Genomic DNA, 25,443 nt, shown 5'->3' with positions numbered 1-25,443 from the left:
ATTTACACTGAGCATTAGGCTGAGTGGTGCTCACAGTGAAGTAAACAGAGGGAAAGGTCTTGGCTTGGGCTCTGTGGTCCAACTTTATAGCAGGAAGCTGCAGTGTTTGTGCAGTGTCACAAACACCCAAAACGTTACGTAAGGAAGGAAACTGCAGAAAAAGAATGTCACAAGCATTTACACGACAGTCATCTATGGCACTTTACTGATATATTTTCAGATGAAGGAGGCTCAAGCCAGGCCTTCACACTCAAAAGCCCAGAGTCTAGTGACAGATACACAGCCCCCTTTATTGTGACAAGATACCCATCACTGCTCCTGCGGTGACAGAGGCCCTCTGTTCGGCCCAGGCCTCATGATGTCCCGCAGCCAGTGAGAAAGCAACACAACAAGAGGAGAGGCAAATCGAATGAAAAAAGTTAAGCTAAGCACTTGTGACACATCAAGCGAGGGGAGAGAGAGAGAGAAAGCGTGAACTGAGCTTTAGTTATGGAAAGTGTCTTTCCGACAAAAGTTCCTTTTCCCCCCCCTCTCCGCTTACTTCTGGAATGTTCCATATTCGACGAGTGGCTGCTCTTCCATGCCGGTTCCCTCAGTGCTCAAAGGGAGCGACAGATTGACAGACAAACACAAAGTGGAGGGAGAGGGAGCGGCTCTGCGACAGCCTGTGCTCCTCCAGAAGGAGCAGTCACAGTCTCTCTCCTTGCAGGAGGAGCAGACCCACAAAGCAAGAGTCCTCCTCCTCCTCCTCCACTCTTCCATTCCCGCAGCACCCAGCAACAATGTCTTATTTCCGTTCAAGTGTAAATCCACATTGTCAGAGGAGCTGCTAGTTTCACGTAAACCCATTCTAGAGCTCTGCCCTATTTTTTTTTTTTTTTTAGGAGGCTTTGGATTCTCATACGCGAATCTCATCATCTTCGTCCTCCATGAAAGAGGAGAAGTTGCTCTCCTCCTCTGGGGGGGCGCTGAACGTGGCGCTGTCTGTATCTCCGGCGTAGGTCTGGCTGTTTGGTTTCTCCTCCAGGGCAGCAGAGCCGGAGCTGGACATGGAGCAGCTGTCCAGGTGCTGCAGGTGTTTGGGCCGGGTCTCGGGGGTGTATTCTGGGGTGTAGGGCCCTCCATGCTCCGGCTCCAGATGCACAGAGCTGCCTAGATGCGTGGAGGCTAGCTGCAGTTCTGCTTCTTCTTCTTCTTCTTCTTCTTCTTCCTCCTCTGCCACCTCCCGCTCCTCTTCATCCTCATCTTTCGCCCCCTCCACACTATCCTCTCCCTCCCCATGGGTGCTGAGGGGCGGCGAGGCGCGGCCCTCGCTGCTCTTACCCTCCTCGTAGCCGAGGTCATCCTCCTCCTTCTCCATCACGCCCAGGATTTCGCCCAGCATGGAGGGTCCCAGGTCGACGTGGAAGGACATAACCGACTCGGCGTGCTTCATTCCGCCTCCATAGTGATGGGAGGTCTCCGGAAGCTCAGTCAGCTCACCGAAGCTCCTTTCATCCAGCTCCAGGAAGTGAGCGGCTGCAGCAGCGGCGCCGTTGGAAGTCCTCCCGTCCAGCTCCCCGTGCTGCTTCAAAGGACTGGAGGACAGGCTCTTGGCCACCATGCCGTCCCCTCTGTCCTCATCGTTGAGGAAGGGCAGGGACATGGCGTTCTTGACATAGGTGGGTGACTCACCGGGGGTCGCCAGCATGTTGTCTCTGTGCTGGTCCACCCTGGTGACCGACTGGGAGCGCTTGCTGCTCCTGAAGGTGCGAGACAGGAGGCCCGGCCGCGGGGAGCGGGGGAAGGATGTGGTTTCAGGAGGAGGCTCCCCAGAACGGGTGCTGAGGAAGGAGGTGTCTCCGAAGGCATCGCCGCTGCGGCCGACGTGCATGGTGTGGCGGAAGTCGCCCAGTGGAGCGCTGATCATCTCCCGGGTCAGGTCCATGCGTGAGCGACGCTTGGTCTGGGATGAGCCAGACACTAGCTGTTTCAGGATTGGCATGGTGGCTGATGATGCGTTTTCTAGAAAGAATATTGCTGCTCCTCAATTTCAGTCAGCCTGGGAACCTGAAAAAAAGAAAGGAAAGTACATGAAATGACAGAAATTACACAGAATTATGCCTTTGTATATGGCTATATCAAATCCAACAGTCCTTACTATTTCACCCGTAACTTTAAAAAGAGAATGGAGCTGGTACTTCAGTCAAAAGCTAATGTATGAGCAATAACAACTTCAAAGTGAACCCTCTCACTTTAGCACATCGTAAAAAACAAGCCTCTGAGGGGCGGTACAGTCTCCCAGCCCGAGGACTTTACATACATTGGAGTGAAATACACAACAAAGAGGCTTGAATCACTATCGAGATACAGCAGCACAGAGGAACACAGAATTCTTGAGCTTAAGCTAGCTCCTCCATCTACTGCCCAGCTTCCATGTTATGTTTGGAGAATATTCACATTTGGCTGTTTACTTCCATCAAGTCAATAAAAATATTTCTAGGAATTTTAAATGTTCCACTAATTATAAGAGCGATCATTGAAACCCTCAATTATGCAACACTATAATGGTAAACAGCACGGCTCTGACATCTATGTGACATGAGCTCTAAGCTGCATTGGAAAAAGATGGGGAGCACCACAGGGTTCTGCTTTAAATTGCATTATAATTGAGGCCAAAACACCAAGCCGCAGACCAACATGAAACGGAGAGGAAATCGGAGTGCTGCCAGTGGCTTTCTGGTGCAAAACTTTGACTGCACAGCATAGGATATGGCCAGAGTTTGACAATCTTCTTCCAGTCACAAAAAAGTAAATTACGTAACTATCAGAGAAAAATAACCCTGTCCAGCGGGTACACTATGCAACAGACACAGACACATTGTTTTGAGGTCTTATCTAAAATGGAATTGGGATTGGAGAGACGACAAATGACTCAAAACAATACCCTAACCAGTATCATCTTCTCCTCAGACGACAGTCTTTAAAACTTAGAGATGAGTTGTGGCTAACAGCTGATAGAAAGCACATTACTGCATTGTTAAACCGTGTGGCCCAGACAGTACAGACCTCATGCCAGGCTGCTAGCTAGATGCTGCTGCTACCTCAGGTGCTGCACTAGAGGATAGGAGCAGGGTGTGTGTCAGTGATAAAGCCCAACATATAAAACACACACGAAAAGAGCACTGGCACGGTGGTCTGAAAAATGAAATGCAAGCAATTTCCACAGACAAATATCAAAAACACATGCAAATATAATTCTAAAGTGGAAAATCTCCTTGGCTACACATGCACAAGCGCTGAAGAAAATGCTTACCTTGCACGCTCTACACCTCTCTCTTGCTTGAACATATTGCCTCTATTTCTTTGTTTACTCACACTAACACAGAAGGCCATCAAAACGCTGAACCACCAAACCTTTACCTCGCATCGCCCCCAGGCAAGCCTTCATAAGATATTTATTAAGTCTGAGTTTTTGGTAGGAGCGCTGTTAGGCAAATTTTGGCTGTGGTTGATGTGGCAGGCTTTTCAGCGAGTTGACCTCATTCTTCTGTCTCCAACCCCCCGTCTTTGCCAGCTGAGTCTCTACTCCACTTCCTCTTAATGCCCTTACCTGCCTTGGTTTCCGTGGAAACACCCTCCCACTAGCAAGCAGTCAATAGCGTTTCCTGCCTTGGGGCTGCAGAAGGCATCAGGCTTCATGCAAGCATGCAACACATGGCCTCCTTCTGTATCAACCCAGAGCTCAGACAATACACCCTTTCTTTTTTATCTGCTATCTGCCCCATTTTCAATCATTCACTGCATCCATGTTTTGTGTACTTAAGTAGGGTGACTGAAATCTTTCAATTATCAAAAGGAAATTAATAATAATATACAAATCTACCAAACATGGAGACAGGGAAATTGCACTATCCATATTAATAGAAGCACATACATGGAAGAGCACATTTGACTGAGGCTTGGACATGATGTGAATAGTTTCCATGAGCCCCTAATGGGTTCAGGCTAAACCACACAAACAAGGTCACATTTTCACACAGAAACATGTTTATTGTTGAAGCTGCATGATCTGCTGATATGGTCGCATTGGAAATAATGAGGCAGAAATAATTCACACCTGGACAAAAAAAAAACACATTTCTGTGACTAACTGCTTCTGGGTGGCGTAAACAGACGGAAAAACAACCAGTAGATGAGAAGGGGAGAGATGGTGAGACCCCACCTTCCACTACTCCATCGCACCCCCCCCCAGGCAGCAGAAACAAGCTGACAACAAAGCTTAATGGTGCCCAACTTAGGGACGTGGATGCAGAAATGTGTTACAGGCCAGACCCGGCTCTGTTCTTCATCTTCTCAGCTGAATCTAAACCAGACCCAGGAAGCTCTGCAGTAACACAGGCCTTTAACGGTTATATCAATCCTGACTCGCAACCCTGCTGTATTTATAACTCTCTGTGTCGTTGTGTGTGTGTGTGTGTGTGTGTGTGTGTGTACATGCGTGTGTGGGTGTACACGTGAATGAAAAAGTGGAAAAGGGCCTGAGAGAGGCAGCAGTTAGCGTGGGAACCGCGAGGTCACAGCGGGGGGATTGACTTTATAAACAGACTCTCACAACACCCATGGTCAGGCTGCAGCACAGCACACTGCTGAGACTATGGGACAGAAACGGACAGGGCAGGCGGATGAGGTACAGCTGCAATGTTCAGTTTTGACAGAGAAATTGGAGACTGTTTACAAGCCTCACAAACTAACACACATTCTACACACACTCCACTGACCTACAGACCTTGAGCCCTCTGAATGATATATAGGGTTTTGGAAGATGACTTACCATCCTTGGGAGTGGATGTGGTATTTCTCAACTGCTAGGCAAAGCATCAGTATGTGCATGCGTACACACACGCACACACACGCACACAATATACTTGAATGCACTAGGAACCATTCCAAACCTTCGCCAACGCTGCTGCACTACTCTCGTCGCTTGACATCTGGTTGGGGAAATAACATTCCAGCCTGTTTCCCCAAATGTATTTATGCTCTGGGAATGTAATGTTAGCTCTGTTTATAGATCACATAACTCCATTATCAATATAACCCAGCCTGGGACTGAGGAGGGTTCTAAATCTGCTTAAATACTATATGGTTATGACCAAACTTTATGGGAGCAGAATACACACCCAAACCCTCCGAGGCAAATCCACAGAAATACTGTAGGAAGGAAGGAATGGGTTCTTTTACTTCTATTAAGTGGGTGAAAAAAAAAAACAGAGCACTAAATCAGAGCCGGTAACCTCCATAGATTCACTAGGAAGAATTCGTCAACTCAAAGGAAGATCTGTAGTCGTTATGCAACTCCTGTAGACAAACATTATATCAGAGGAAAATGAATGAACAGTGGCTATGAGAGCTGGAAGCTGGAATAATGAGTTAAAACGCATATGCATTCATAATTAACAGCACGCATTTATGTTTTACAGCTCATCTAACACACTGCAATACCGCACCCGCCTTCAGACGCCTGGGAATTTATATGCATGACAAACAACCCTGTTCAACATCAAAGAGAAATAATGACCCCCTCAGAAAATGTGTGTTTAAGACCCACATAACTTTTCACGTCCTTTCAATACTCTCACACTTGGCCAGTCAACGCTAATACACAAGACATCACTCACCCTCGCAGACACGCACCATTCTTAAACATGACAAATGGCCCATTTCCCTAATTGAGTATTGATGCAACTTCCTGGTAATCAATTCCTGCAGTGTGTATTCTACTGGCCCAGAGAGGGCGGCTGCTGCAGTGTGAGAGGCCCTCCGACTGCCCCATTTGGAGTCAGTGACCTGGATGGGCCACGGAATGACCTGAGGGTGGAACGGCAGGAGGGGGGGTGGGAGGCCACATGCACTCAAGTCTACCATCCAAGAGACTGGAAAACAGGGACCAAAATGGCTGGTTTCCTCTGTCTTGTTCGCATCTCGCTGTCAGTCTCCGATCCCTTGCACAAGACGAGTGAACTTGAGCTCATTTGTGTGTGTGGTGGCAACATTACATAACAAAAGAAAGCTAGACTGACAGTCATAGCATTTGCAAACCTCCCGTTCTTTACTGGGCACTGCGTCTCCCCACTAGTTTGTGAATGTAAGACAAGAGAGATGCATTGTTGTTCAGTGACAGTCACACACATGTTCCAGTAATTACGCAGACAAATGGCCTCTAGTAGATAGCTATCTGCCACCCAACTCACTTAGCAGGGCTGAATATCTCATTTAGGAAGGAGCAGCCCAAGGACAAACAGTGGAAATCACATTATCTCTCAATCACAAAGACAGGGAACAACACAGACAGTGAGCCACCGCTGCCCTCTGAGATAAATACAGCGATGAGAGCACACATTGATCTAATAAGCACCTACAAATATAGCCTTCATTCATACAAAATAGCCGGATTTAATGTTGCCAAAATGGCTCACTTAGGACCGTTCCATAGTTCAGCGGGCTAAGAAACATGCCATGTGCTTGTGTCGCTGTAGATTCAGATCCAGTTCATGACCTTGTGTGCCCCCCCCTCCACCACCCGTCTCCCCTGCCATTCTCCACCATGCTGTCCCAATACAGCAGGAATGCCAAAAGGCTCATTTCGATCAAAGTGTAAATCCTCTGTGGTCTGAGGAGCATGGCAAATCCAAAATCTGTAACTGTGAAATGAAATAAATATGATGGGGAAAGGCTGGGCATGGCAACTGACTGTGTCTAAACTGCACTTGTTGACCTGCCCCTGCTCACACCTCACCAGCCATGGTCACTGTGTGTGTGTGTGTGTGTGTGTGCGTGCGTGCGTGCATGTATACCATCTACTGCGAAAGCCACATAACAGTGCTTTTGCTGTCTCTGCTTGTACCTGGGAAGTCAGTGTGAGGTAATCAGCTGTGCTCATGTCACACCTCACCCACCAGGACAAGAGGTGAGAGAATTGTGCCGGGATCAAAGCACAGCAGGTGTTCAGTGCTCTCCTGCTAATCAAAGTGCCTAAAGTTTTTGAATTGGCATTCATACTGGTGGTGAATGCTAAATCTCTAAGATCAGTCAGTGGAATATTAGGAGGTAAGTAGCTTGGACTGGGAGAACAAACTCACAAGACCTCATTCAGTGAGCTTTAAAAATAACTTCCAGGACTGGTAAATGATTATGTAACTCAATACACTGTTAATTCCACATAATCAGTATGGATGGTAGCCACACTCATGGAGCAACACTTCAAAAAGCTTCTACCAAATGCTTAGCCAGCGTTATCATAACCATCAATAAGCCAACTACTGTATAACTCCCCAGTAGCAAGCTCATCTGCCACATCTACGCTGTTAAAATACAGATATAAGCAAGCAGATCGCGGCCAAGATACAGAAAAACCAGGAAGAAGAAGCAGAACAATTCAAGGGAGCATAAATCAAGGGAGTCCATGGATCAGATGCAGGACAGAGTGAAGACACCAGCTTTCAAAAAGACAGCCGACAGCCAATGAGAAGGGGCCTGGCAGAGAACAAGGCCCGAAGCAAGTCAGCTAGACGTGCAGCAGCTGACCTCTCATACCAGAGAGGAGATGACTGTGTCTTTTACATTTACAGCCAACACAGCCTCCAGACACGACACCACATCTCTTTCTCTCTCTCTGCTTTGATGAAACTGTCAGCTTTCATTAGAAACACAAACAGCGGATGGCAGACAAGAGCGCTGTTCTCCCCACATTCAAGAATGACGAGTATTTTGTCGGTCAAGTGAGACCGATAAACATCATTTTTGTGGATCGACAATGCCTTTTATACACAAACAATATCCTCCATTCCTGCTATTCCTCCTCAGTGCTATCAGGTCTGATCAGAATACGTTACAAACACGCTATTGAAATGCCAGCCAGTATGGCTCTGCATCAGAATGGTGTCCCTTTCCCTGCCACTCTAGTCTGGGTACTGGGCATGGCATCTAAATCCAAAAAGATGGTTGGGGGGGGGGGGGGGGGGGGGGGGGGGGGGGATGGGGGGTCTGCAAGGTCCAGTGCAAGCTCCAGTTCACCGGCTGAACTAATTGGTCGCTATCTGCACAAAGACATCCGGGCGAGCGCTCTGGAGCCGTGTATGCACACAGAACTGCAAGAATGTGACTAATCGCCCCTGAGATAAGTGACTGACACAAGCAACCTCAACACGGCAATTAGCCTACTGCTCACAAAAAACACAATAAATTACATGTGCATGTAGCTACTGTATACACACATGACAGGGGTGTGTAACAGAGGAGCGTGTCGGTGTGTTGGGCAGTGCATCCACAGGGAGGACAAAGAGAGTATGAGCCAGCAAACCCTCCCATCTCTCCGGAAATCTACTCAGCCTGCCCTTCCTGACCACTCAATACAAACACAGCCCTCCTCCATCATGCTGCATTACTGATGGGCTAACCAAACAAACACAGCTCATATCTCCATCAGCGGTACAGTTTTAATAATGTACAGAGCAGTGGGCCAGTGCTGGGGTTGTGCGTTCAAAAGCAGCTCTAGATGCCACGGATCAGTATATGGAACTTCCCATTTTTAGAGACTAAAATCATTTTAGCACTTAAACACAACCGGTATCTGTCTATATTCCACTACAGGGAGCTGAGTCACTGTAAAGCCGATGAAAGCTCCAGCCTCCAGCCCAGGTGTCCATACCGCCGCCCACGAGAGACAGCCACAGTCTGGCCAGGTGTCTCCTAGTGCTGAGCTGCAGCAGCGGAGTGAGTTTACATTTTAAAACGCTCTGGTGGAAACCTGTCCTCGTGCTCCTCAGTGGAAAGAATGTGGGGAAATTATGGGATCCAGAGAATCTTGCTTTAGAGTGCTATAATTATAGGGCCAGAACAGATGAAAAGCAGTGAAATGCACAAGCTGAAGGGAAGCCAAAGAAGCAATGATCATTCGAGCTGAGGAGCAAAACAGTTGAGGACTCTTTCTTCAAAACAAATGTTTTTTTTTTTTTCTAGGAAACTTCAAGGAAACCTTTGACTGTGTGGTAAAACCGTCAGTAGAGGGGCAATCTACAGTCTCACTCTTAAGTGGATAATGTACTGTACATGGGTTTTCTTTAACATCCAATTATCTGGTTAAGACAATGCAAATACAACAGAGAACAGAAGGGCTCAGATGGTTCACAAATGAGCTTTACTGTCAAGGAATCCAAAGCTTTTAGTCAGATTTTAGAGCAACACTTGTGCAGTTTGAGGTTACGTGGCCTTGTCTGGTACCAAGCTGATATCAGCTCCATGAATATTTACAACTAGTGACAGGAAAACAGGATGGCAGTGCTGAATAAACATTTCCTCCAGCTTATTATGGTACCAACCCCAGCATGCTGGGTCACAATGCTCCATGTTGGGTAAGACTAGAAAACAATGCCAGCAAACAAAAGGCACAGGAACAAACACGGCATTCACACACTGACATACGAGACGCCCTTGGAATTCGATGTTGGGACAACAAGGTTATATAAAAAGGTTGTGGCGGTGAACTAATGAACTGTGTTTCAAAGGTCGGCCACAGCGCAAACTAGCCAGCTAGTTCCGCAAAATGCATGCCAAGAGAAAGTACTGTTTTGTATAACTAGAAAATTGTCCACCGAGCAGGGATTTATGTGTATCGTTTACAGGCTTGTGGGTAGTAACTAAGCAAAGATGTTGAAACAATCACAACAGCCCAACATGTTACTTATGCTACACATTCTTCAAGTGACCTGTCATGTTCTCTGTAATAATCCAACAGTTCAGTGTCACCATCCTCAGAGGCATTCCACGAAAAAAAAATAACAGTTTATATTGGAATTTCCTGGAATGTGAGGGGGCCGGACAGGACACACACATTGCCTCAAATGAGCACACAAACTGCAGGCATGTTCAAACATGGACGCAGGACCATACACTCACCAGCCACAAATAATACACTAAAGTGGCAGTTCAGCAGTACCACGGAGGGATAGTGAGACAACGACTATCCCCAAAATAAAAGTCAAGTGCATTAACTCGCTCACTTTCTAACCCCAAACCAACCTCTGCGCAGGTTGTGCTGCCTGGGCCATGAGCCAGCAGCGGCTGTCTACACTACGTACGCAGTGCCCAATAACAGAGTACTTGGCACAGCGTCCAACACCACACGGGGGAAGGATAACTTTCACCTTCCGGCTCACAACAAATGTCTCCCGCAGGCAATTAGATGCTTTGTAATCTCAGAGACAGGAGAAAGTAGAGAGAACAGAACCTGTGTGGACTGGTTAAAAATCCACCCCACCCCTCCCCAAATCCTCATTTGCTTTTCAGAGAGACTTCTGGCAACAAATAAATAAATAAACAGGCCAGGCTTAGGACACCTAAACCTTGCAGGTGAGGCTTTGGCTTGTTTGCTGTGTTGTCAAGCTAAATCCATCAAGGCACCCAGGCAGAACAGTTTGACATCTCACAAAGCTCTCTGTGTGTTTCGGATAAGACAGGTCAAATGTCACATTGGAACCTGCGAATACAAAGCCTAATTTACCTCTGATAGCACTACTATCATCTCTTCCAACAGTTGGAGTTCTTATCAGTGCAGCAGTGATGGCCTACAGACCTGAGGCCCATTATGTTATTATCCCAGTCAATGAGCTCATCAGATGCCATCCCATGCCAAGCAAATTGAATGGGGCGGCCAAGTCAACAAGCTCTGGGATCTGGGGGTAATGAACTGGACAAACGGGACGGGCGTGCACACAGAGCAGCTCACCCCCGACTGGCAAGCAAGGAGCTGAGGTACAAAGTGTGTAATGTGTGAGCTTTCAGTCCTCTCTCGTCTTGTAAAATCCATAGCCAACATCAAGTCTGGAGCGGAAGTTCTTAAATGACTCCATATGATCCCATACTGTCAAAAAACATTTCACCCATGCTTCAGAATAAGTTTACAGCCTAGATACGTTTCAAAATAGAGCAAAAATGGCCAGACATGTAGGGTATTTGTACATGCAGGCCTAAATTACATTCAAAATATAGTTTGGGCACTGAACATATATTTTAACATATATTTTGGCCAATTTTGAAACACATTTCTCCAACATATTCTATAGCCTATGTGGAATTTTGTGTTTTACTTTTGGAATAGGTCCAAAGTGCATTCATCAATTTCAGCTTCAAGACATTTCTAGCTACTCACTGTGATGCTATAACATGCTGCTGCTACTCTGCCAACATTGTTGCTCTGATGGGCTGCAGAGAAACAGCTCGATTCTCGCAACAGCGTTTGATCTCCATTAAGAAATTGTTTATAGAAGGAAAGCATTAAAATCGTTCTAATTGTTCAGTTAAAGCATTTGATTTGCGATTGCCTGTATCAGTGATGCGACTGCATTACAATAATGCGCTGATTCAGGGTGGGTCACTGGCAGGGAACAATAAGTAGCTGACCACAAAAGCGTCAGCTGCCTTGCTCACCATAAGCCTTTAATCACCGATTAAAGCAGGATTGCTAAGTACCTATTTGAGTTGGATAAACTAATGGAAGGCGGCATTTTTATACTGTGAAGGTGAAGTGCAGGTAGTAACAATAAAGCGTACACTTACCGTGCATCCCATTCATAAAAGCCGGATGCTGCTCCACTTAGGTCCCCCAGCAGGTTCACAATGGGGGTGCGTTCATCAAACAGCAGCGGAGGCGGGATGGTCCGATCAACTCTCGCAAAGTCCAGGAAACTGTGTTAGACAGACAGACAAGTCTCTTTTTTTCAGAGAACTGCTACTATTACTGTCACCGCATCCTCTGTAGCGGTGCTGCAGCTCAGAAGCGCAATAAGTCAGTTCAATGCCTCTCTGCTTCAATAGTGCTTTTGAACACGCCCTCCTCCACGGCCCCTTAAAGGCGCAGGCTGCCAGCATGGGGCCCAGGCAGACAGTAGAGTAGAGTAGAGTCGAGTTCCAACCCGGAAGTCAGGGCAGAAACAGGTTCTCTCCCCAGTGCCAGTAATGTTGAAAAGCCCATTTCATCAGCTCTGACTCAGCCTGTCATCACTTAGTTTTAATTTCAATGAAACATAATACAAATGCTGTCACTGATATATCCTTCTGTTTCTGTTGTCACACAACTACAGGACAGCAAAATGTGACTTGATTCAGGGTCACAAAATGCTAACAGGCCATGAATTACAGTCTGTCACATAGGCCTAGTTGTTATGTCAAAAAGACAAAATACTAGCTAACAAGCTAATGTTAGCATGCTGTGAGGCTTTCTCATGCAGCCAGGTATGAACATGACAAAGAGTTGCTGTGGACCTTTACGCACTACAAATATATAAAACTCCCCAAAGCAGCTTCAAAGTATGGGACCAGCTTTGGTTAGCCTTGGTCATGCATTTGCTTTTCAAAAATAACAACTGAAAACGTTAATTTTAAAATTGGCTTATAGTCTCCTTATATGAAGTCTGCCTTCTTCTTTACAAAACCTGTCATGAATTTCCCACATTCTCCCACCACTGAAGATTCATTGATAGCCTATTGAACCATTTGCTTGCACTTGTGTATTCCAGATTGGCCAGCTGTCCTCAGCCGATGACCACTTATTAGTAGGCTATAGCTTTACAATGGAAACGAGTGTGAAACAGCCTCAAAGGTACACCTCAAGGCCACGTATGCTCTCCCTGAGCTCAAGAGAAAGGAATGTGTGAATGGTTGATCATTATCAGAGGGCAAAAGTCACACTCCTCCAATACCTGGCTAGAATACCTACTTAAGCTTTTGTCTTTTTACAGCCCTCTGCTTCTGCCTCTGTAGAATGTTGAGCTGTTGTATAAGGATGTATCTAATTAAATCATATTTAACTCATGTCAGTCTTGCAAGTAAGACCTCTCACAGTGATCTGAATTGGAATAACAAGGATGACTTTGATCTTGCATTAAAAATATCATATTCCAATGGTATGACAAATAAGTAAAAAAAAAGATGTCTGTAAACTATAGACTATCTCTCTTCCTCCTAGCTTAAGCAGAGAAAAACTTTATGTCCTCTCTACAATGTAATGAAAAGCTTGAAGGAAGTTACATCTAGGACTGAGTGTCCATCACGCATATTCCACAGTTATTTCCTGCCTTTGGCTTTGTTCCCAGTACGTTCTGTCCAACCAGCTGATGGGAGAGCTGGGTTGTTTTTAATGAGAATCTCAGCTGCAGTGCCCTTTTGTTCAGGATCAAGCTGCATTAAATATAAAGTTACTTTTTGACACAGCTGCCCCTAAACTATTACTTTGACTAAGAAGGCTGACACATTGTTAGCAGCCGCTGAGCAACTCTCTACAGGGCCTGGCTGTCCCTGAAAGACCACACACTATTCTCTCTCTCTCTCTCTCTCTCTCTCTCTCTCTCCCTCTTTGATACAGAATTTATCTCTAGGGAGGATCCACAGTGAACATTGGCATTCATTTTGCTTAAAATGAACAAAAGAGGCAACAATACAACTGAATGAGGGGAGTGTTTCACATAAAAAATTGAGTTTTTCCACTCAAGAGAACAAATTGAAGGCCATGATGAACAATGTGATATGCTGTGAAAATATAAGCTGCAGGTCATCACTTCTCATTCTGCTATTATTCCACCACAAGTGCAATCCCATGTCACACCTTTTACTAAATAAACCTGCTTTTTTTAAACAGAAAAATTGGCAAAGTGGAAATTTGATATATATAATTTCAGCTAAATTAGCATTAATTATAATTATTAAATTATCTGACAAAGGAAATTAAATTAATTAAATAATAGTAGTAACTAAATTTATTATTTTTTTACTGTTTGCATTTGTGTCCTTGAGGAAGATCCCAATATGTCTAGATTGCACCATGAAGAGGTGAACTCTGAAGCTTTTCTCTCTCATGAGTCATCATCAGATTCTGTTTCCCATGGCAATGGAATGTAAATGTTCTATCTACTTATTATGCAACATTTGTTTCCGACCCATGTGTTCTGACTGGGTGAGAGGCATTCCATTAGTGCTTATAACCGCAATAATTGAACTTGCACCTTAGACCGCAAAGGGTATCACTCCACCTCATTTAAATTTAATTTCTTGACTCCGTTCAATGAAATGAAGCACGCAAGGATGTTTATTGCTTAGCAACTGGGATCTAAGATTTGCTGGAGGACCAAAATCAAATTATTACAAAATTGTCAACCAAAGCTTGTGTCTGTGTGTAATGCTTGATACTATTGTATAAATGCTGTTGAATAAAAAAAATAATATACCCGAGGTTGTGCTATATAGTGATTATTGGCACCAGTGTCTTGTGGTCGTAGGCTTGAGGCCACAGGCCGAGTTCCATAGCACTCCCTCTCCTATGATACTGTTTAATTAAACAAGATAATGCCCTTCAGTTCAGCAGTATCTCATTAAAACTGTTCAGAGCCAACACTGCTGTCTTGCAAAATTACAAAATAAAGTTTTTGACAATGGGATGGCTCAAGGTGGTTGATGGCTGAGTCATTTATGGGCCTATAAACATATGTCAATTAAAAGTATTGCATTTCTAACTCATTACCTAACATCGTGTAATTGACCCATTCTCACAAGCTGTTAGTTGTTAGTAGTTTGCTAAATCTGATTTTGCTTAATCTAATTGAAAGGAGTTCTGTGATTGCCTACTGTGCTCGCAAATTCAGACATGCTGAGAGAGCCTAAATATTTTAACAACACTCGGATCCATCTTATGGAAAAGTACCATAAAGTGTGATGTGTGTGATGGGTAAAGTCACTAGAGACACTGTAGTTCCCCTATGGTCTTGTCTTGTCTTCTTGGTGCGACAGATGCAAGGCAAGGTCCCTGCTCACATTGGCAAGAAGGATACGAGCAGCTGGCTGGTGGCTCGCTCACAGCAACACCTTCAGGGAGAGGTGAGTATGTATGAAAACCATCCAGATCAGATCATCCAGATCATCCAGATCCATATTTGAAGGATGTTCAGGAATGCCATTAAGGGAGAGACAGCTCAGCTAATCAGGTAAAAAACATATATCAGAAATAGATCAAACTGCTAAACTAACACTGTCTTCTTTGTCTTGTATCAGACCTGGGAGTTTAAGATTCAGCTCCATATCAGCAATATTGAGCAGGAGGCTCTCCTGATGTGAGGAACAACTCACACCTCCTTGATCAGTAAGTCACATAGCCCTCCAAGTTATTAATTAAACACATTCTACATAAAACATATTACCTTCATAATAAAGTTCTTGAGAGGTGGTGGTGGAGATGGTCCCCCATAACCCTGCTCATTTTCAGACTTCGCCTCCAGAGCCTCTCAGGGATTCTGTCCAACCTGTCTGGCATGGCCATTGCAATGGCCACTGTGGTCTTAAAGAAGCTCACTGATGGTCTGATTGCTGATGCTATGGTCAGCTTGTCAAGAATGACTGAGGAGCTTCTCCTCAAGTTCCAGGTCTTCATAAAGCCTAATGAGACATCTTCGGACCTATTAGCTGCCATCAACAATGAGGTAAGAAGAAAAAAAACACTTTCTTGCCATTACATAGATATATGTACTAAGAGACTGAATTAAACTAAGCTTAGCGAGTTGGCTCCATAAAAATGCCACATTAAATATTGTTATACTGTGTTTTCAGTAATTGCATTTATTTAAAATATAATATCTGCTCCATCATCAGCCTGTGTTGGATACACTGACCTCCCTTAATCCTGGAAAATGACTTCAGAACTACAACTGTTGTGTTTCTGCCACCACTCTCCCTCTTGATGGAGCTTTGGCCAGCTTCCACAGCTGATGATGGGTTTTCCTGCCACTGCTGTAAATGAAGTCTCAAGCTCTACTCTTTGGTTGGAAAAGAACATCAGTACCACCTGTCATATGGGCACTTTCTTGGCTAACATCCCTTCCCACCATCTCCTACAAGAAGGGTCCTACCACGTGTGTTATGGCTGAGGATGAAGGCCATGGGTTGCTGCTGTGTCTGTGATATAGACGGAAACTCCCTAATAAACCCCAGGACCTCTACTTTCTACATCCAGTAGACATAAATCTTTTGTTTATCACAACTGTTTCAAATATGCTGTTTTCCTTGAGCTGTAACATCCAAATTCCTGCTGTATCATGCATCATGATTTTGACCTAAAAAGACACATTTTGCTATTACCAGTCAAGATGAGTTAGCTATGCTGCAAATGTTCTGTAATGAATTCTAACAAGCACAGCCAAAATTAGAACATATCTATTATAAGATAGCCCTGTGAGAATATTGAAGATGCCGAACTAAACAGATTTGTGGCTGTGTCTGTATCAGTGTGTGTGTGTGTGTGTGTGTGTGTGTGTGTGTGTGTGTGTGTGTGTGTGTGTGTGTATGTGTGTCTTAGTGGGCTGAACAGTGATTGCTGATTTTCTGCACTGTGCTGTGAATTGACACAGAGAAGGTGAGCGATAGGTATGCCAGTTTTGAGTGTAAAGCATTATCATAATTTTGTTTTATGCAATAATACTACTTTAAATATAGTGCCTAAGCAGTGTGGCACATTACATAATTGGGCCATAGTTATTTCTGAAGGAACGCCAAGTGAATTTCATGTTCGAATTCTTTCCCGTCGGTGTGAAGTATACATCAGAGGGAACTGTGATGTGACTGTGTTTTAAGTTTTCCTTCTGGAATTCCACACCTCACACTGAGCTAACTGAAGAGAAACAGAAAAAATACCTTTTTAGTCAAATCTCTCCACTTTGCTAAATTTGAATGTAACTCAGAAATAATGGAATTAGTGATATAACCCATTATTCTCCTCCACACAAGGTCAATTCTGCAAAAGAACTTTCGTCAATGTAACAATCTGCCATCTTGATTTGCACTGCCAATTTCTTTTGTCTGTTAGAGTTTTTGGTGGAGGGCAAAAGAAGATGTTCTGGAAGCAGCTATATGTACCCGTGACTTGACTCTCTCCTTTTCCTAAAAACCTGCCAACTTGATCTGTCTGCTCCATGCCCCCCCTCCCCCTCCCCTCCCCCCTTTTGCCTTCACCTCTGCTTAAGATCAATGTTTTCCGGCCTGGAATAAGGAGATTATCCAGGCACACTCCCCCACCCTCCTCCAGCTTTTAAGCATGCTTGCACTGGATCAGGTTCTTCTTTAAATTCTTCCCTGTAACTCATACCCTTATTCATCCCAGTTCTGTCTCTGTTGTGGCTGAGAGAATCAGGTCATTTCTGCACTGTAGGATCAAGTGTCAGCTACAATCACTGTGTCTTTGAGACCGTGCAAAGAAGACCAAATAAAATCCAATGAGGTTTTTGTGTTCTTTTAAAAGCTTTTTTTCTATGGTTTCAAGGCTTTAACATATTGTCATGTTTCAGAATGGGCTATTTCCCCCTAATATTCCAAGATATTCTTATGTTGACGCATGAAGAAAAGCCATTACAAAATAGAATAATTTATTGTGGAGAACTACCATGATCAGGTCCATAATGTTTCCTTCAAGATGTAATACAGTGATGTCCACACTGGAAATAAGACAGGTGATATTCCGGACCCTGAAGATTGTCAGTTTGACTCTATCCACTATAGGTCCAACTCCCGCATAGCAATGTCCCATTTAACTTTCGTAAAGTAAAAGCATATTCAAGAGTGTTGTAGAAAACATCTGAATAGCAGAATAGTATGTGCACTGTAAGCATGAAACACACATTTTCAATCAGTCATCATATCAATGCCATGTTATACTGTAACATAACAATTGTACTGTAGCATATCATGTCTGACACATATAATCTCACACATGGGTCCTTGGTGATGCATTCCACGCACAACTCATATGGGTGATATATACAAAGCATCCTGTGTCCCATGGGGCCCATCATGAAAAGAGGCTTCCAAATAAATGCACATAAACATGATCTCATCTTCAATTTCATAAGCAGACCAAGATATTCAGATACATAATATCAGTGCTCCAATTTGATGTTGTCTTTCCTGTAATTCTGTCCACAACAAAACACATTCTGTAAAGTTTGCGGAAACCAAAACTTGAGCATGCCACATTAGCTAGTGGAACCTGGGAAGTGAGAGGGAGCTATCGCTGTTTGGTCATGACTTTGGTCACTGATGAAAAATCAACATTTACAATCTTACAGTGGCAGACCTGTAGTTGGCCTATGTTGTTCATTTACCAAATGTTCACCTCTACCATATACAACTGTTCATGTCTTTGTCACCTGATCAAAAAGTGAGTTAATCTTGGACTTTTTTTGACAGACATTTACAGCATAATGTTTGGTACAGCTGTGAGGGTACAGTGTCATTTGAACCAAGAGCCTTTGTGCTTTAGTTCCTTAGTCAAATACTGTAAATAACATATAAGCAAAGGGATGCACATAAAGAAAGTTGTCTGAACTCTTACGCCTAATGGTATGAGTACCAGCACACAATCAACACATTCCCCCGGACTACTATAAAGGTGCCACAATGCTTTAATGTGATTCATAACATTGTCACTAGTGGTGTTCGGAAAATGTTGAGCTTTTAGCCGATTGATACAAATATCTGATAAACAATATGGATCAAGTACATATAGTAAACACGTATGCAGTATCCAACAATGATTAGGCAGCGTGAGAAGGTCAAAGGCAGCTGAGGGCCGCAGCGACCACTAGTGCCTTTCTCCAGGTCAGAGTTAATTTCTCTCTATTGGTTCATCCTTTGTTCAAATGTCTCATCATTCCATTAGAGTCAGTTCTTCCATTGTCCAGTCTCAGCAAGCCAAGTGGTCCATAGTCTATAGTTCCAAGGTAAATCCTTTTGCCATAAAGCTCTCATTCATCTTGAACAATAATACAGTGTTTTTAAAACAAGGTTTTCTTTTTTCAGAATCTCAGATTCTCCCTTGTTTACATATATGGTTGTACCTTAAAATAAGTGTACTGAAGCAACACAAAGAAACTTTCAAATGATTGTCTTTTTCAGAAAATACATATCACATGGTTTAACCAACCGTACACACACACACACACACACACACATGCGCGCACACACACACAGAGCACACGCACACACACACGCGCTCTTCACAGAGGAGAAAACGCTATTCAAGATGCCTGCAATGCTTAATATTGAGCAACAACTCTGTCAGTAAGACAGAAAAAAAACAACCAATCAAAAAAATAAAAAAGCAAAAATACGAATAAACCAACAACAACAAAATTAAAGACTTGTCCTCAGGGTCCTGTTGTTATTGGAAAGAGAGCTGTGTGTCAAACAAAAGAGGAGAAGCCCGCGGTAGGTGGCTGAGAGGCACAGCCCAGGCTGCTGGGGGGCCGGTAGAGGGTGCTGTGCTGGCTGGGGGGTTCAGAAGACAACAGGGACGGGGTGGGAGTCCGGCTTCCCTTGGGCCTGAATAGAGTGCCCTGGCCCGGGCCCTGGGGCTGAGGGGAGGGGGCGCTCTGGGGCAGCAGAGGGGGCAGGGGGGGCAGGGGGGGTGGGTGCTGCCGGGACTCCTGCTCCACCAGGGGTTCGGGCTGGGAGTAGCCGTACGCCGGCGGACGGGAGACGCCCTTCTGCTGCCGCCGCCAGGAGTTGTAGTAGGTGGGGTCGCTGATGTAGTGGTTGACGAAGGAGTGGGTCTTCTGGCGGCTCTGATCCATCTCATATTCGCTGTCGCTGCCCTGCGAGTTGAACAGGAAATAATGTTAGAAAAAAACTACAGCAGATAGCGGAAAAACTAAAATCTTTAAATTAAATTCCTAAACAGATGTTCAAAGTTAAAAGTTTGGACACACCAGATTGAATGTACTATGTTTTTCAGTATTTTGATCCAAAGGCTTATGCTTAAATGCTTGAAATTTGTTTCTTAGACAAATACAAATAGTGAAGTTGATGCCTATGTATGAATTTCTTTCCAAAGCCTTTGCCTTTCCATCAAGGCAAAGGGTGGCTAGTTTAAAAAAATCTAAAATATAAGACAGGTTTGATTTGTTTAACACTTTTTTTGGTCACTGCATAATTCCACTTATGTTATGTTATTTCATAGTTTTGACGTCTTTCCTATTATTCTAAAGTGTAAAAAATAGTAAAAATAAAGAAAAATGTGGTGTGTCCAAATTTTTGACTGGTAGTGTACATTTACAGCACAGCATAATGACAGCTAGATTTTCAAGGCTAGTTCTATTGCAGTGTCCTTCGTGACAAACCACACAATACCAAGTCATTCATAACACAGTAACACGTATCTACTCAGAGAGACTACTGAAAATCTATTTATACCATGTAGAATCCTACGGGGCAGATAATCACTTCTACTGGGGATCTTTCACACATAGGAGCTCACCCATAGCTCTGTGGAGCACTGATCTGATAAGTATACACAAGTATGTCCTAGAATTGGACAGAGACAATGTTTAAAGGATTAAGGATTGCTTGTGTGGTGATATTAAGCCATCCGTCTTGTGAGCTACAAATGTTTCAGTGGGTGAATCATGCCACTTTTATTGCGTTTCAGCACATTGTACTGGCCAAGAAACAGAAACATTTAACAAAAGAGAGCAAATTAGTCCAAATGTTGGTTATGACAAAGTGAGGGAGTGTTTGGCAGTGTGTGCATATCAAGTGCCCGCCCATCCACCGCTCCACTGAGGGATTATAGCCCGACAGATGTTGAAGCACCGTGGGTCCATTTATTTGCACAAGTGGCAGGTAAACAGTGGGAGGCTACGCAGAGGAAAAGAATAACACCGGTTTGTGGCTCCCGGGAGAGCAATGTTTATTCAAACCGGGTTGAACAATGTTTTGACTGTGCAGGTACCAGATAAATAGGCCAGGGAGATCCAGCGCCGGGTGAGGGAGGACAGATGTTCTCATTTACAAAATGGGGGTCTCATGATCTGCTATTATCAACTTCTCTCCCCTCGTCTCTATCATCCCTCATCACTCCCTGCTTGCCTGTCACTTCTCTGGACCTCCCTATTCCACACACACACACACACACACACACACACACACACACACATACACACACACTGACCCGTCCAGATCCTCACATGACATATGCCCAGAGGAGCTGGAACCAGATTAACATAACATTTCCTGTTTGAGGAGAATTAATTAGTGCTGAAGACGTTACAAGAGGCTTGAGACATGAGAATCTGCCCCATGCTTCCTTCCCATGAGAGGAATCAGTCATAAAAACCCAGAGTCAGACCCGGAGATGTCAGCCGTGACAGGCCTATGTCAACAGAGAGAACATTTAATTTTGAGTTGACGCTTTTGAGACAGGTCGTCTTCCAGACTGTCATTAATTTATTCTCAGAAAGGCTACTTCATAATTAGGCTGCTATCTATTTTTCAATGGAGAGAGCAGGGATACGAGTGCTCTTCAGAGAGATGGTATTTCTGCTCCTAGCAAAGCAGCAATTATGAGAAATAAAAAGAACTGAAGGTGTCAAGAGGATAGCCAGTGAGAGTGAGAAAGTGAGAGAAAGTGAAAGAAAGAATAGTTTTTTTGAGTTTGGAAAGGTTATCACTTTACCCCGGAGGACCCTGTCACTTTGAGAAACTCAAACAGTCGAATTTCACTCTTCAGTTTAAACTCATTGTCTATTCCAGACATGGAGAGGACAGGAGCTGTGAGCCAGGGTCAGTGCATACCTGAGAGTCGGATATCTCAGAGGGTTTCTCGGTCAGACTGCTGCTCTCTGCTGGGATCAGGTCATTATACTTAGTGCTGACATCCTCATCTGAGTAGTGCAGACTGCCGGGGCTGGGTCTTGGTGGAGACCTGGAGAGAAAGAAGAAGAGAGAGAGTTTGTTAGAGAGAAAGCAGGAGACAGAAACTGAGAGTGAGAGAGAGAGAGAGAGAGAGAGAGAGAGAGAGAGAGAGAGAGAGCTAGTGGGTATAAAACAAGCCATAATGTTTCATTTTGATCATAATCTTATCTCCCTTTGGGAAACGCAAACAGATTTTCTAGACTTCCCTCTGAGAACACATTTTGGTAGAAATAGAAAAAGCTTTCTTAGTCCTGTGACTGACACCTAACAGTCTGATGACTAATGAAAGGCTGCAAAATAGTTCTAAAAATGAAACACAAAGCTCCACATCCCACAGGGGGTTCAGTGGGATTAAGGCGCACATGCTTAGTGCACACTCTTCGATTAAGAAAATGATCCTGAAGATAGTTTAGCTCAGATGGAGCCTGACAATAACAACAGGGTGGATTATTTGTGCATTCTGAAAAGCCACTGATACATTGTATGGGAGCCCATAATTGGCCTTATTCTCTTGCTCTTTGCCTCTGATCTTTGCAAAGCGTCTGCTTGGAGCACACAGGATCCTGTACTAGAACATATGAGCATCCTCATGAAAGAATTCTCTGAACTGATTAGAGCAGAATGAATCTACAGATTCAGTCAGGAGATGTAGACCTCATGCAGGATGACTGCATAACTAAGCATGGCCCCTGAGCTCAGCAAGGTATTATAAACTTATTTTATGAGCACAGGTCAAGTAAGAAGACCCCTAGCCTCTCTTGGCTCCGGTCATTAAGTCCATAAAGTGAAGCAGACAGAAACATCTGTGTGGATAATTATTTTTCTTCGGCAGTAATGGTTGCTGCAGTGCTCAAGGTCTGCTGAGAAATCTTGAATTGGACCATATCAGAGGGCCAAGCCTGGACCACTAAGTTCCCTCACATCACTGGACTACATCAATGGGCTCAGCATGAAACTCATGCCAAAACAGCATCAAGAGAAGACTTTGGTTAGTCAGATTCTGCAAAAGACTAAGGAAGTTTATAAACCAGGATTGATATGAAACAGAAAAATAATGTGCAAGTAAATGTTTAAATGATTTGAAATGGAAAATTGTATGTGGGGGTGGAATAGACAAGCATAGAGCGCTGCGATGTCAGCTATAATATTAAGTCATGAAGCAGACAACCTTGGCAACCTGTCAAATAAAAATAAATATGCGCTGAGGTTTATGCAGGTGCTAAATCGTTAGGAATGTCAAGAACGGCAAGCTTAGAAGACACAACATGACGATCATGACGGCCATGAAAGGGTGACACAACAAAGGGACATCTCCTCTGGGTTAAAGGGGATGACGTGAGGGGCGTGGGCTGTGATAAAATATCTACTTAAAATTCAGAGGAGGCTGAGAGAGGCATAAAAAGGATGGGGCCAGAGCCACGTGAGCACGGGGGAGGGGCGACGGATCCCGCTACCCATCACAGTCCAAAATGCTGCCAGTGAGCTTTGAATTATTTAGCAGCACTGTATTCTGCTTCCCCCTTGCCTTATCCGTCTACTTCATCCCTCTCTCCCTCACACTTTCATCCCCCATGGGAAGCCCTCCCACTCGTTCTCTTCAGTCCACAGATCATTAGCAAAGAGTACGCTACCAGATTGGAGCTCTTCAAAGGGAGGGAGCAGCTCACGGCCCTTTGATCCCCATCCTTGGCCTCTTTGGTCAAGGAGAAAACGGCACACACTCCCCCTGCCTTTGCTGCACCCCATCCATCCAGCACATTCCATTATAATGTGTACACCAATGGGTACACTGCAATACCAACTTCTATTTTTCGCTACAACAGGAAGCAGACTATGAACCACCCGTCCAGCCACCCAATGCGTGACCAATCTCCCCCACACAGGACATTGCCTTTTGCTTCTCATACTGCAGGCTTTGTGAAATTCCTCTTATCTAATGTTTACCTAAACATTACCAAAGAGCCAGTCTGCCAAAGTCCTGTTGGGTGGCAGGGCATGTCCTCTTACAGACACTGTTGTGCTTTATATTGAGATTGCTCTCACAGCACCGCACTAGAGAGAAGTTCTGGGACGAAGGCCAGAGGACGATGGCCTGCTCTGGCCCATAAGCACCCTTTGTTTAAGGCTGTGATGGACAGACAAAGAGCACATGCAGAAGCTCATGAATGCTAACTGGCTGGCATTGTGTTGTCTTCTTATATAAATTGTTGCTTCAGACACACATAGAATATCAACGAGGGGAGCGGATGGAGGCTGAAATTAGCAGCCGGACTCCTAGAGACTTGGTTTGTTCTCTCAAGACTGACAGACTATACCGAGGGGCGATCAGGAAACAAACAACACTGCATTGAGTATTCCTGCCAGTATCACAAGTAACACACTCAGTGGGAAAGGGAAACTGGGAGTTAACAACATGTTTGAGAAGTGGAACGGAGAACTAATCTTTGCATTCAGGAAATGAATGCAGTGGTTAACTGAACACCATGGCTGATAGATAACATTATGATCGACGGCATGTTTCTGGTGGTGGTAACTGACCGTGTGTAGATGCCGTTCTTGCGGCAAAAGGAGTTTTTGACGGACAGGCGTCTGTTGTTGAGCTCCAGGGCCGGGAAGCGTCCCTCGTCCAGGCGCACCATCTCTCCATGGGTCAGAGGCAGCGCTGTGCAGTTGGAGTGGTTGCCTGGACAGGGGTAGGAGGACGACACTGTGTGGGTTGTGGAATGAAGTAAGTAATTTGTGATTTTGAATCAAGTCTTTAAGGATTAGTTTAACAGAACACAGTAAACCTTAAGGCCTGAGCTTGTTCATGCAACCGTGTAACAGTTGAGGGAAAAAACACACTACGCTCAACCATTTTTAAAAGGTTAGAATCACCTAGGCTTAATTCATTTTTTTAAAAACATTTTTAAATTGATTTTTCAAAACAGAAGATAAGACAGACAGCATTTTAGTGATCATGTCCTCCTATGTGTTCATTTATGAATTAAACAACTGCTTAAAAAATGCTATTTTTTGAGTGTGGACCATCTCCCCCCTTCTTCCTTTGAAATACATCCACGCACAAACACACACACAGACAGACACACACACTCAGTCAGATTTATGCGTAGGTTTGAGGTGTGAGTTTGGGTAGAGGGAGGGCTACAGGTTCCAGTGACCTCTCTCTTCCCTGGCTGGTTAGTGTGATCTCACCCACGCTGGCCCCGGGGCCCACTGTCCACTACTGGCCCCCGGTAAAATAAACAGCTGTCAGTGGGACAGATCAGCCTCGTGGCTGGGAAAGTTGGGGGGTGCTGGGGGGGTTGAGATGGCCTAAGAAGCCCTCTTTGTGTCCCCACACAAATACAGGCCTTGTCTGGACTGGTCCAGCCAAACCCCGTTTACTGACCCTGGCACCACGCTAAACGCTGACACAGCTGAAAAAGCCACTGGTGCGAGGCTATAGGCAGACTTGACCTGACCTCTCACTTTTCTCCCCTATCTTCCTTCCTTCCTTCCTCGCCACTCTAACCATTTTTACTGGGCAGCTTAGCAAACTACCTCCTGCCATCCTTGCTGCTGGACTAGACCGCTTCTGATCAGTCAGCCCCAGGCGACCCTTGTTTTGGTCACTTGCTATCCAACCAGAATGTGAGGTATCAACAGATAACAATAAGAGTGCTACATTGATTGGCTTTC

The 25,443-nt window shown here is 44.6% G+C and overlaps 3 protein-coding genes across 4 annotated transcripts in view; all 3 read right to left on the bottom strand.

The window, feature by feature from the left end:
* The window catches only part of LOC139929832 (peripheral myelin protein 22-like), a 111,016-nt gene that overhangs the window by 22,156 nt on the left and 63,417 nt on the right, over nt 1-25,443 (bottom strand). The gene's annotated exons all lie outside the window — the stretch shown is intronic.
* cdc42ep4a (CDC42 effector protein (Rho GTPase binding) 4a) lies at nt 527-11,791 on the bottom strand. Of its 2 annotated transcripts, none has more exons than XM_071922861.2 (2): nt 11,596-11,791; nt 527-2,049 (listed from the first exon to the last, which is right to left on the bottom strand). In XM_071922861.2, the coding sequence occupies exon 2, from the start codon at nt 1,982-1,984 to the stop codon at nt 899-901; it is 1,086 nt and encodes a 361-aa protein (XP_071778962.1). In that variant the 5' UTR covers nt 1,985-2,049; nt 11,596-11,791; the 3' UTR covers nt 527-898. The 2 variants fall into 2 exon arrangements, with proteins under 2 accessions (XP_071778962.1, XP_071778963.1); XM_071922862.2 differs by lacking the exon at nt 11,596-11,791 and adding an exon at nt 3,296-3,402.
* Nucleotides 19,222-25,443, bottom strand: part of LOC139929826 (protein sidekick-2-like) — an 84,442-nt gene continuing 78,220 nt past the window's right edge. Inside the window, exons 43-45 of the mRNA XM_071922873.2 lie at nt 24,301-24,445; nt 21,643-21,772; nt 19,222-19,664 (exon numbers count right to left, since the gene is read on the bottom strand). Coding sequence (XP_071778974.2) covers nt 19,254-19,664; nt 21,643-21,772; nt 24,301-24,445 — 686 coding nt within the window. The 3' untranslated portion in view covers nt 19,222-19,253. The remainder of the gene's footprint in view (nt 19,665-21,642; nt 21,773-24,300; nt 24,446-25,443) is intronic.

Source organism: Centroberyx gerrardi, chromosome 7 (assembly GCF_048128805.1).
Source record: "Centroberyx gerrardi isolate f3 chromosome 7, fCenGer3.hap1.cur.20231027, whole genome shotgun sequence".
Taxonomy (NCBI): domain Eukaryota; kingdom Metazoa; phylum Chordata; class Actinopteri; order Beryciformes; family Berycidae; genus Centroberyx; species Centroberyx gerrardi.
This window is presented reverse-complemented; position numbering and strand designations above follow the sequence as displayed.

Excerpts from the sequence above, each read along its gene's own strand:
- cdc42ep4a (XM_071922861.2), bottom strand. The coding sequence starts at position 1,984 with ATGCCAATCCTGAAACAGCTAGTGTCTGGCTCATCCCAGACCAAGCGT.